The sequence below is a fragment of the Scatophagus argus genome, chromosome 3 (genome assembly GCF_020382885.2).
Source record: "Scatophagus argus isolate fScaArg1 chromosome 3, fScaArg1.pri, whole genome shotgun sequence".
Taxonomy (NCBI): Eukaryota; Metazoa; Chordata; class Actinopteri; family Scatophagidae; genus Scatophagus; species Scatophagus argus.
Genome location: NC_058495.1, coordinates 4308797 through 4322076, shown reverse-complemented (window position 1 = coordinate 4322076; position 13280 = coordinate 4308797). Strand labels below are relative to the sequence as shown.

The 13280-nt window shown below is 39.7% G+C and overlaps 1 protein-coding gene across 1 annotated transcript; it reads right to left on the bottom strand.

Moving 5' to 3' along the window:
• Window positions 1-4380: 4380 nt before the first annotated feature.
• On the bottom strand, window positions 4381-12646 carry LOC124055433 (angiotensin II receptor-associated protein). Its single transcript, XM_046382287.1, has 5 exons — window positions 12497-12646; window positions 11689-11723; window positions 11379-11487; window positions 10140-10344; window positions 4381-6330 (listed from the first exon to the last, which is right to left on the bottom strand). Exons 1-5 carry the CDS (start codon window positions 12521-12523, stop codon window positions 6206-6208), a joined length of 501 nt encoding a protein of 166 aa, XP_046238243.1. The 5' UTR covers window positions 12524-12646; the 3' UTR covers window positions 4381-6205.
• Between the last annotated feature and the right edge of the window lie 634 nt (window positions 12647-13280).

Sequence of the window (13280 nt, the reverse complement as noted above, 5' to 3'; positions counted from 1 at the left end):
ATTTGTTTAACAATCAACACACCTTTGCTCCAGACAGTCACTTCCCAGCAGCTGTCAGTGTAGACTGTTGCAGAGGATTCACTGAAGGAAGCATCCTGCCTCTGAAGCTTCATTTTTTACACTCTAAATTGTTCAGCATACAATTGAGAAAAACATTAAAGATAGAAGATAAAATGAAAGTTTAATGATCTCCATGGAAAATTGGGTCAGTGAAGAAATAAAAGATGACATTAAGAAAAATACAATTAGAGCAAATAGAGCAGCTTTAGAAACCACAAATGGGTTGTATAATGAGTGTGGAAAATACAGTTACATACAGTCTTGATTGTGCTGCATACAGAACTTCAAGTGATTCCAAAGATTTTACAGATTTACAGGTGAATATACCGTTCTAGATTATTTTATTAGGGTTGTGGATTGTGGCTTTCAAGTACGATGACAGTGGTGGTTACAGAAATGAGGATCAACAAATTACATGGAACCAAAATTCAAAGACAAAGCTGGATCTATAACAGAGTACCCACAGATACAGCAAACGAACCTCTTGTATGGCAGGTTAACTACCCCTGGTCCCACTACAGCTTTCAAGTAGTAGTTTGACATTTTAGGAGTCATGTTTGTTTGCTTTCTTTCTGGTAGTGAGTCAATGAGGTGTGCAGATTTTTCTTTGCCACTCCACGAGAATAACCCCAGGAGACAACAAGCAAAGTTCTACAGTCTTTACTTTGTCTTATTTCATTTCCAGCATATAGAAACCAATCACTCCCTTGCTTAATGGCAGGGGATTTGTTGACCCCTTTCTCTGCTGGCCGCCTTGGACTGGAGGGTAATTGGAATCAATTTTGGTGCCGTTATCGCCGGTGACAGATGCACGAGGCTCTGGTGTGAAAAGGTCAAGGGTTGAGACAGCCCTCCCAGGGGACTCGAGATGCTTGAGGCATAAAAATGTCATCCCTGAATCAATTTCAAATATGACCAGTGGTTTAACCTGAGGGCTTTTGAGCATAGTAGTTTTGCTGGGTGCTAAGCAGTAGGGTGTCAAGTAAGACGTTTACGATAGGGATGTGATTACTCCATCGCATTTTTTTTTTAACTGAGGTCCTTGCTTCCAGGCCAGGGATTATTTCATCTGTGCACCTAAAGCTCAGAGACATGTAAGTCAAAGCATGCCAATATTCTTTATCACTCACTGTTTATCACACCCATGTTGTATAATTAACCCAGAAGTCATAGCCAAGGGTTTTTCATTTGACCCTTGCAATGCTGAAGGTCATATTTTTATGCTCTTGGCCTACAGCTGGAACTGTCAAGGAGAAAACAAGCTATTTGCATTTTTCTTCATATTCATTTAGGGATGTTATTTATCAGAGGAGGGGTGTGGCTGGGGCATGAGCTACAAATATTCCTCGAGCCTCCCTGAGTGACTGGAGAAAAATGCATGACCATCCCTCCACCATAAACAATCATATTTCTCTAATATTCACGTTAAATGTAGGTAGTATTGGAGCCAAAACAACAAGCAAACAGAGAGAACAAACAGTAAAGCAAAATGCTCCTTGCACAGGCTGTGTGTGCACCTCAGTGCACGACTGCCACCCTTCCTACATCAACAAAATACAGCTGACCTGTGTAGATGTGTATGAGAACACAGACCAAAGCTACAGCTGCTGTGCCATGTAGCATCATGGAACAAAGTAAGCCTTTCCAAAGAAAACTTGCTTCATATATAAACAACTGCCGATTTACAGTTCGCAATGCTCTTCAAACTATTTTCTCCTTCCTGGGACAAAACACAAGTCCCCATAATGTAAATCATTGCATCTCGACAAGTGCTCTGCCCTTGTCTGTGACATCTTTACAGTGACATGAGAATAGCATAGCATCCGTGCTAAACCCACACATGATCTGATTTTGTGTCAATTACAAATATCAGAGCGGACAAATCTGCAAATTCCATATATTGGGTGGGACATGAACTTTGGTGATTATGCTCCTATGTGTAGCACTAATTTAAAAAATAAAAATACTAATAAAAAATAAAAGCTGCTACACCTCCCATCAGCCAAAATAAAAAACGTAGCCGACCCTCCCCTCCCGAGTGGCTTAAAACATATTTGATGTGCCTTCCCTGTTGTATGGGACTGAATTAGACTGCACAGGTGAATGTGAAGACCAGTCCAGGGTGAACCCCGCCTCTCGCCCGTAGTCAACTGGGATAGGCTCCAGCTCCCCCGCGACCCTGATGGATAAGCGGTATAGAAAATGGATGGATGGAAGGTGAATGTGAATATTCCATAACAATGAAAATAAGAGTTGGAGTTAAAGTGTAAAGTTTGATTATGATATTGATATTTTTGAAGTTTAAATTGATAAAGAGTGCTACAAGAAACCTGCAGCACACCTGCAAAGCATCAATGCTGAATCGTTACTTACTTAAGGCACCTCAGTCCTTTGACAGATGTGCAGTGGATTTTCTATATTACAGTTATAAAGGAATAGAAGCCATTGTTTTCATGGTCATAGATGTGTTTTTTTCTGGAATGAACATTATAGATTCCTTTAAATAATCTACTGGACAATTTGATTTAAGAAATATTTGTCAATATCCTGTTAATGAGACATTTTTATTGTGCAGGAAGTCTGCAGTACTGAAGGCCTCAGATTCATTCCTTCAAAACATCTCTGGGGACGGTCACTAATGCAATAACAGAGCTGACAAATTGAGTTCCTTATATTGCATCGACCAACAATGGCAGCGAGCAAGCGTGTCCTTGACTTGGAAGAATCACAGGTGAGAGCCTGAGGATGTGTCAAACCTGCACGACTGCATGCTTGACTCGGGAGAGGCAGCCCAGCAGCTCCATATTAATCAACAGCTTGTTGGGCTGCTGGCCATACCCCCCTCCACTGTCACCTGCTCCCCAGCCTCCCCCTTTCTTCACCCTCTCCACCAACACCACCACCCCTACCACCCGCTTCCTCCACCTCTCCTCCTCTTCTTTTTTACAACCACAGCTTTCTGCTTTCTGCACAAATGAATGATTAAATAGCCTTTAATTAGGATTTCTCTCTCTGATGTTTTCACGAAAGGGAAAATAGAAAGAAGGAAAGAAAGAAAGAAATAAAACTAACATACTGATTGCTGAGAACATTCTTGAAGAATAATTTCAGTTACATTTGGGACGAGGCAGACAAATGACTTGAACATCTTGCCTGTGTCAAGACAAGCAGTTGAACTTAAATTCAGTTAAGGCAGCAGGTTAACTTGTTGTCTTCTGTGCAGTGTCTGATTCTTTCAGTTTTATGGGCAGCTGTTACATCAGTACAAACTGAGCACTATAGCCACTGAATTCTACCTTTTTTGTTGGAAGTCTGGTTGTGTCCACATCCTCAACTAGTTTTTACTAAGAATTACCTTGATATGCATATTCATTATAGAGAGTATCTATCTATTATAACTGTTTTTCTTACCACACTTTCTGACAGCCCCCTTTAAGAATGAGCATATACGTGCTGCTTTCAGAAAAGATGTCTGTCTCAGTGCAACATACTGTATATATGGGAATGATAGTGTTGTGCATATGGATGCATACAAGATTGCTGCTGTTGCTGCAGCGGTAATAAAATCTCCATTCATGCTTTCTTAAGGCACACTTCATGTTTTTCTCAAGGGCTCGCTGCTCCACAGCCTACACACTTAAGGACAATAGACCATTCAAGCTTACCAGAGTTACTGCCTCTCAGTAATGAAAGCCATCAGGGACAGAAATTTTGACTACAATTCATATTCTATGTGCACTTCTTCAGCAGGGACGCTTGTTTCCACCAGGGGTATGTGGATGAAGTATGAAAATCAGTGTCAGTCAGTGTTTTCACAGGTGCATCTTGTATTGGCACTCTAATTACTCTTGTTATTTACAAAAGGCAGCAGACAGGAAATAAATCTTTCATTTTCATGATGCTTTTTCATATCCTTAACTTTTGCGTGTCATTTTAAGTTAAGTACTTTTGCAGTGTGAATTGCACCTGGTGGCTGAGCAGAGGTTTGACAAGTTTTGACACTCACTGAAAAGACTGAAGGTAGTATGGCTCTGAGAATATGCACAGTGGAGTGCAAAAAAGGGGCAAGTACTGGACAAGTAGGATGATAAATGTCTTGTCTGATTGGATAAATAAAAGGACATCTCTGTGAGGAGCAGGGTGAGAAAAAACAGAGGTCTGTGGCAGAAAAGAAGAGGAATGAGAGAAAAACCTGCAAGCTTGCATGGACAGTTTGTCTCAACATGTTAGAGTTAATGTTAACTTAATGTTAGAGTTCATACAAATGTTACAAACACTCTGTGCTTGTCTGTAGTAAGAAACGTCATTCAACAAACATTCTACAATGTTGCTCTTTATTTATTATCTTGAATTTCCCTCAGGATCAATAAAGTATCTATCTATCTATAAGAAATAACTACTTGCCACATAAAATTCTAAATCAGAAGTGAGACCATTTGGAAAAATCAGGATCAAAGTTAAGGCAGAGTTGCTGTATTTTCATGACCTGCAAAAATGCTTTTTAATATGTTTATAGATTGATAGATAGATAGATAGATAGATAGATAACAATGTTCATCTGTAAGCACATGACAGCACATGCTTATTTATTGTCAGATGTCATCACAAATGCCACAAACCGTCGCTGAAATGTCTCATCTGTGGTGGCGCTATTCTCCCAAGTTAGCATACTAAGCTGTAAGTGGACAGTCTAATGAGTCTGGGTATCTGAAATACCGCTAAAATACATATTGAGATCTTATAATCTTTATGTCTCAAGAGCCCCTGGTGCCACGGTAGTGATTTTGCAATATAACCCATAGTGACCACATCTACATTCTGTCACATAGGTCATTATATCTTCAAAACAGGAACTTGAAACACTTACAAAAGAGACTGACTAAAAAGAAAAAAATCCAAATGATGCAATCGCTGTGTGAACACAACCCTGCAGCCAGAGTCTTGTCCATACACTCCACCACTACAACAATTTCATAATGTGCAATAGGACTGAGAGTTCACACTTTCTTCAGTATCTGATGAATGATGTGTTACATTGATAGTACTGCTACAAAAATAAAATGTGACATTTTTTAAAAAGTGTCTCATGTCCATGGTCCTCTTACAAGGAGGGACAAAAGATCAACGGCTGTCCGAGGCTGCACAAATATGTGTATGTAAATCATCCAAACAGGTTTTGCAAAAGATCGTTTATGGTGGAGTCTGGAGGCCTTTCAATTAAATGACAGTAATTATAAGAATGATAAAATGTTTTGAAATGAGAACTTTTTTTTATTGAGCACAGTGAATGGAATGAATATTACCTGACTACAAAAATCTTGACATTCAGTTACAGCGCAAGCCAGTACGCTTGATACTTTGCACAGATCAGTACCGACATAAATGAAAAGTGCCCATTTGTGTGCTCAACATTTCACTGTTATGAGAAGAAAGGCCTGTAACTATAATTTGGCCAGTATTTCTTCAAATTATTCCTTTCTTAATCTAAGAATTTTTACAGCTTCTATGGGTAGAAAAAGTACAAAAGGCACAGAGTAACTTGTAAGGCATGACTTACACTTCAGTCTTCTTGTATTAAAAACTGATTAGTGCTGACTTTAAGCATTACTGTACTGTAAAGCAAAGACTTATTGCATATAACAATAACAACCTACTGCAAAAAAGCAGAGCATAATAATAATAATAGTAATAATAATAATAATGTGCCACATTTGTAAAACTGACTCACTTGTAACAAAGTAAACTGACAGAACTGCTGCAGACACAACAGCTCCATTCAACACCTCTGTACTCAAAACAGCAGGTGTTAACAAAAGTACCAGCATAGAAGTGGTAGGACAGTATTTTCTCTGTGTTTATTCAGCAGTGGTGAGCCAGCTCAGCAAAAATCATTACCACCTTTCATGAAAAAACAAATGTATGTTTATTTGTGCCATATTTAATTATAAAACCCAAACACAGCTAATGGTTTCAATTTGTTACTAGTGCTGCAATCTACAGTAGACCAATTGTACAAAAAAAACAGGGACTTATGTGGAATTTATTGGGAAAAAAATACATTTAAAAGAACAAAACTGCCACTGAGCACTGCACTGCTGCATAAAAAGACAGAAGAAAACACTGCATTGTTCACAGCCTGGTTCTCTCAGTATGTGTGGACTCCTGGTCTGCCATCCTGGCCCTGGTTGAAGGGATTCGCTTGGCTGGAAGGCTCAGCTTGCTGGTCAATGGACTGGTAGGCATCTCTGTTTCGTGATACAGTGGGGAAACCTGCAGAAACAAGCCAAAAAGTCTTCAACACACACACACACACACACACACATACACACACGGGCGTACACACCGACAACCCCTGCCGTGCAAATCTGAAACACAAAGGATTTTTCACTATATATATTGAAAAGTAGCTTCAACACAACTTCTTTTTCTTGATTTTTTTTAGGTTCAGACTCATTTCGCCTAACACACATATTCATGACACAGTTGGGCAGATTTGTTACCTTGACTTACGCATTTGGCCCCTTCTGGATACATATAGATAACACTGTTGAAAACTGTGTCAGCACACAGTAAAGTGCACAATGCCTCAGGTAGACCCTGAGCTGAGAAAATAGCAAATTACATAAAACAACCCCTTCATGAATGGTGGTAAAATTTCCTCTCATTTCACTACTCTGTTTTTACACCAACTACTGTCCGATTAGCTGCTTGGACAGTAACTAGGTGACAGAAACCACCACCACAGATCTGAAGAATGAGGCAGAAAAATCTTCAGCAGCATTTCTCGTGTGAGCAGAATCATCCTCTAATACATAATCCGGGTTTCTTTGGAGCTGTTAACGCTGAAAACCTGCCCGACTGCACCATATCTCATGTAAACATGCTTTATCATGAATTCTATTCATGCTGCATACTGCGTAATCCATCCCAAAAATTTCATAGGACTCCCCGTGATGCTCAAAATCAAACAGCCCCAAATCTGACATGACCAGGATACCACAAGTCCTACTACTGTGACCAACATGCACGTATTAATGCTTATGCCTTAGACAAGCCATTTACTTTCTTCACGATGGGTTAGGGTGAACAACTGATATTTTTATTGTTTTATTTTTTAAAAGCATAAAAATACATGAATAATTCTAAAATCAGCATCACATTGCTCAACAAGCTTTTCAAATAGGTCACATTCTTTATCTGTTCTAAATGGACATTATCCTGACTTTAATTTGGCCGAATTGAGAATGTGCACCATCATGCAGCCCTGCTTTAAACTGCTATGAAAACTGAAAACACAAATGAGGTGTCTGGAGAGTAAAAATATGAATAATACATGCAGAGTCATATGAACCCACACAATGCAACAGACATGAATACAGACATATTTTACTGACAAACACAGGCAACATATTCAGGCCAGTTTGGGAGAGCAAAGAGGACTGATGGAAGTGGGAACAGACAGATGAAAATATAAACAAATAAAAATAATTATAAAGAGAAAGATGGACACCAGCGCATCAACAAAATAACAACTGGGAAAGAAATACCATAAAAAGAGGGAAAAAAGTGCTTTTTTTTGTCCTCCACTCAGATTTGTACTATCACTTCCTGTGTGAAAGAGGATGGAAGAGGGTGAATGGAGAAAAGAAATGGTACACAGGAAGTAGCCAGGAATCAATAGCGACGGCCAAAAAAGGCACTGTCAGCACTATCTGTAGTGCATCGACTGTCCACAGAGGTCTCTAAGTCTGAGAGTTCAAAGGTCAGCAGTGGAGAAGAGAAGAGAAGAGAAGAGAAGAGAAGAGAAGAGAAGAGAAGAGAAGAGAAGAGAAGAGAAGAGAAGAGAAGAGAAGAGAAGAGACACAAGACATATGGTCAGATCTTAACAGAAAAGCACGAGACAAAGTTTCATTTTGAAAAAAATAAACAACATGAAAGTGACAAACAGTAAGACAGACTGTGAAGTTACAAATGATGACATACAAGAAAGGAACAGGGAAATTTAGGTTTTGGCAAATTCTTACACATGGTCATTACACACTAACTGACTGTGTAATCACAGCAGAGAACTTTCAGGGGAAATGCATTGCTGGCAATTAACAGGGTGCTATCCCTCCCTTAGTTACCGTTGCTATCCCTGTCAAGATTTTGATTCTAGTATAGTTTGTGCAATATTTTTTTCCAGGAGGGCAAGGCATCTAGCCCTGATTGGCTGCTGCTTAGTATTGTATGGAGGCTGGAGCACAGTTTGATTTAAAATGTTATTTTGTGTGGATACTATACTATCAAAAAATACAGGAGAGCAATGTAATACTGTCTCAGGTGATCCGTTTTACTGGGGTTGCTTTAGCATAATTGCTGACTCTAATTAAGTAGATATCAAGAGTTTTACATTAACTGATGCCTCAGTACCTTTGAAAACCATAGTAACAAAGTGCTTCACAGGATCATTAGCGGTTAAGCAGAGCAGAATCCATGCTAATAGGAGAGTGGTATGCAAGACGACATAGAGAACGACAGTCTGTGGACAGTGAAATAAATTCTCTCCTTGTTTGGACATTGAAATGGTAGAGTTCCATTTCTCATGTCTCTGCTAGGGAAAGCCATCCCACCACAGTTACTAAAGCCTATCACAGCAACCAATACAGATAGGCTGGTGATGTTTTATCCATTCTCTATAACTTTGCAGCAAAACTACAACTTACTTACTGCAACCCTGTGCACATAACATTAGCTTGTGGTGAAAACCGAAGACTCACAGGCCTACCTACAGTCAACAAGCAATGACCGGACAATGGTCACACCAGGTGTTTGACAAACTGTCAATTTATTGTTAAATGTGTGATTGCTCAGTCTCCATCTAAGCCTGTATTGTATCAAGCCCATAAAAGTTTAACTAAATATAGAAAACCCCCAAGTCATTTAAACTGGATTAAGAGGGTCGCCAGTCACTCACATGGACCTGATTGCCTGCTTCCCAGAGCACTCGGTGCAGCGGGGAACCATGTTAATGTCAGTTTTGTAATCAGACTGCAATTAAAATACACATTGTCTGAGACTAACATTAGCGACATTCATCAGTCACTCCGCAGCCAATCACAGTCTAATGGATATACCTGCTGTGTGCATAGCATTAAAGTAAAACCACAGAGAAAGCGGATCCATCAATATTCAATTATCATCCGAACAGCCAACTCAGGAGATCAGGTATTTTGTGAAGTGTTGGTTGCAATGCAGGAGAATTTTCATTACTATTCCAAGGGTGTAGTGTAATAAATAACTATTTTTGCTGGTGATATTACAGTTAACCCCAATAATACATTACATGCCCCTCCTTTCTGGTTTCTTTTTAGTTGGTGGCACAGTAAATGAGTGAGTCCAGCAGACATCACAGCTCAGTGGGACATCTGATGGAAAAGCTTTCAGCAGCGCAAATCCAAGTCCAAAAATCAATGGGCACACGCGCTTAATCAAAGAACACATCCTGAGTATCTCTCGACTATTCAATGGAAGAAGTCATTATCATTTGTTTCCCCAAAAGGAGAGAGCCATACTTAATGGTCAATAACATCACAAAATCTATTTCTGTGGGAAAATATGCTGCTCTGGTACGGACTCCATCTCAGTTTCTTTCACATCTGTCCTTTGCTATTTTTGTATCATGGTAGATTATTAGTTTTTCAGCCTGCATGGGTTTAATTTCTTCCTCCACGTAGTACACACAGTTGTTAAAAACATCATGATTGCCTGGTTGAACTACAGCTCAGAGATTCTGCTGCATGTGAAATGTCTCCAGACTGTAGCAAATTAGTTTGACTGAATCATCTGCCAATGGTTTAACGCAGTCATCCCACTTTGTGCTGCACTTGGTGGGCCTTTCATGACAAACAGCATGATACAACATAGGGAGGATCTCAAAGCATCCGTGCATCACACGGACCTGTTGGTCTCCAGCTTGGGTCGCACTCAGAGCCGGTCAGCTTTATTTTGTGGGGAGTACAAAACAAACCTCAAATATTTTAAATAATTTCTCACTGGTTTCTCCCTATAGATACTCTGACTCATTTTGAAGCACTTACCAAAGTTAACGTTGTATTCTCCTCCACGTTCGCGGTACATTTGGAAGACAAAGAAGCACGACACAGGTTTAAGCAACAGGTTGAGGATGGCCATTCCTGAGCTGAAGCGAAATACATCCCTTTGTGCTGCTAACTCACTCAGCTGGTAAAAGACCCCAAAATGGATGATGTCAGTCAGTATTGTCACCAACATGCCCACTAGAAACTACAGGAAAAGAACAAAAGAGAAAGACATTGTAATGGAGACAGACGGTGCGTCAGGCTTTTGAACTCACTGCATGTGTCAGTGCCAACACATCTCGGTAATTACACTACAGGGAAATATTCCTTTCAGATTCACACAGTTCTGAAAAAAGAGAAGCTTTTTGAGGGGAAATGAGATGAAAGAAAAAATCTAAGTGAAGTAAAAAGGGTAAAAAGTCAAAGTCAAAAGTCTATTTGTTTGTCAAAAAACACCTTTGCAGAGTGTGGGCAGTTTCACAGAGCGAGACCTGGGCCTGCCAGTGTGGTGGATAATCTTGTGAGATTTAGTTTAAACTCACAGTCAGACTTCAGATGCACTTCTGAATTCATCCATTGCACAAGGCAGTCCGGTTCTTGACTATCTTAAGTAGGACTGATTTGCCTTGAATTCTGGCTAAAGACTTAAAAAAACATGGGTGGCTGCTCAGCTCCCACTGCGCAAATTCAGCAGCAACAAGGACATGTTACTGGAAAAAGACCCGTGCAGCAGAACTGAGAGGCTGTGGCTTCTTAACGTGGCAGGGCTCAGTACTTCTGCTAAATCACCAAGGCTCAGGGTAGCTTCTTTGGACAAATGAAAATGTCTGACTCACATTTCCAATATGTTAATGCACTCATTAAGAATTATTTTCCTTCTTATTGTTGCGTACATTGTTGGTAAACCACCAATTAAGGGCTGCATTTTCCTTTCTATTATTGTTTAATCCTACCAATCAGCAGGTTAGAGCAGGGTGGCTAACTTGCATCACACTACACACCAGTCTAAAAGATCATTGGGAAACCTCTGTAAACTGATGCACCATGAAAGCCATGGCTACTGTACTGTGCTAAATTAACAAAGATTATCTATCTGCAAAGGATGCTCACATGCCCTGGATTCCAGAGACAAATAGGTTAGCATGGATACGCATTGCTGTGACTATAGTTAGGCTCCTGTAAGTGTCACATGTTGCTAAGGTTGCAGCCTGCATAAAGGAATCAAGGCTTAAGACTTACCATGAGCACAGCATCGATTGAATCCCTCTGTGCAATGGCCCAGACCCCAACAGCTAAAACACTGAAGTTCCCCCAGGCAAAAGAGGGGGGCAGCCATGCCATGCATCCCCTACAGCAAACACACACATTTCATACAAGGTAGAGTCACATTTCAAGAGTTCTGCAACTGTACATGTATGAGACATGGAGCTTAAAGAGTAGACCTGTTGGTCTCTGTGTGAATGTGTGTGTGTGTGTGTGTGTGTGCCAGACAAGGAGAGAAATTCCTCAGGCTTGTGAAAAAAAAAATAAAGACTGTGTTCGCACTCACCATATTGTAAGCAGCCAGTGTACCAGTACTATGGCCTATTACAGAGAACGAAAGACAAGTGTGGGAAAGAAAAACAGGATTGTTAAAGATCTTTTCAACATTTTCCCTGTGGTCTAATACAGTTCAGTCTACAAAAAATAAAAAAAACAAAACTTTTAGGTGCAGCCCGATAGCAGTTCATGATCTATGCTCAGACCTATGTGAGCTCCCTTTCAAAGGGAATAAGCTGAGCAGCAGGCATCAGTTCACTTGTTTCTTACAGAAAAGTCACTAATAGCATCTACTTCTAACATTTTTAAACACAAGTGAAGTGATTAGGCAAGAGGTTTCATGTGACAGATAGCAATTTTTATTTCCATAGGCAAATTCACTGTATATCAGTTTTTGTGTGATCTTTGCCACAGCTGTACATAAAATATGTCCAGCTCATAAATGAAGCAGATTCATCACTATGGTTGTGTGTCTAACATCCAGAAATGTGATTTACTCTGTGCAAAGGCCTGCTGCCCACCACTGAAAACATAGCTGCGTACTCTGTGATCTTAAATCCATTTAAAAATATTTTTAGAGGTTTTACCTTCTAAATAACTTTACTCTTTTCTTCTAACTTTTGATGGAAAAACACCAATGTTTCACTACTTTTCTATAATCTGTGGCAATTAGTTACCATACAGGGGATTTACCAATGAGAATTGAGCAACACAATCAACATTATCACATAATTTAAGGCCAGTTTGTTTGATTGTTTGTTTGTTTCAACTAACACAACCTGCATTCTATATTACAGTCAAGTAAACTGCAAACTCACCTTTAAATTAATGGCAGGGATTTCCATAATAGGCTGTTCAGTCAAAGCAGCTCTTCAACTTTTTGAAGGTCTACATGAAAGAACAGAGAAGGTTTTCTCTTACACAAACTTCTTTCCAAAACTCCTCCTACCTTGGTGTCAGCCTGCAAACACAAACCATGTGACAGCAGCCTGACTGCTTCCCATGTGACTTCCTCCCTCCTCCTCCTCCTGCTCTGCTCTTCAGTCTCAACTGGGAAACCACATAAGGAAGGTTTTTTTATCTCCGGCTTTTAGAGAGAACTGCGTCCCTCCCTGGTTCTCTACGAGTGATCAGCAATGCAGTGTGTCTCTTAGTACATTCAAAAATGAAAATAAAACTGTCTGCTCAGTTTTTCATTTAGGGTACCAGGAGACAAAAAGTACATAGTTTATATATGTAATTTGTAGAGACTTAAAATTGCATGTTTTACAATTTTTACTTGTAAGTTGAACAAATTAACATGACATGGAACGTATCACGTGTCAGCAGCAGTGTGTGATTTGAAAAGGTCCTGTTGTCACTGATGGAGGCTTTAGATAAGCACCAGTATTCTAAGTAAAGATAAATTGATATAACAGTCTTTTAAATGTGCATCTCTTCACCAAGTGAAATATACATAAAAATATTTTTGAACTGGTAAGCAGTTTCTTAAAGCAGGATAAACCATTATAAATTGTGTGTTTTCAACACACCCATAGAACCGACAACAAACTGTCTAGCAGGTATATTATTTACCATGTCTCACGTCTCCAGCTGGTTCAG

Excerpts from the sequence above, each read along its gene's own strand:
- LOC124055433 (XM_046382287.1), bottom strand. The coding sequence starts at position 12,523 with ATGGAAATCCCTGCCATTAATTTAAAG. Across the intron at positions 10,345-11,378 it reads CAATCGATGCTGTGCTCATG|TTTCTAGTGGGCATGTTGGT; the intron begins GTAAGTCTTAAG and ends CTTTTCCTGTAG. Across the intron at positions 6,331-10,139 it reads AGAATACAACGTTAACTTTG|GTTTCCCCACTGTATCACGA; the intron begins GTAAGTGCTTCA and ends TTGTTTCTGCAG.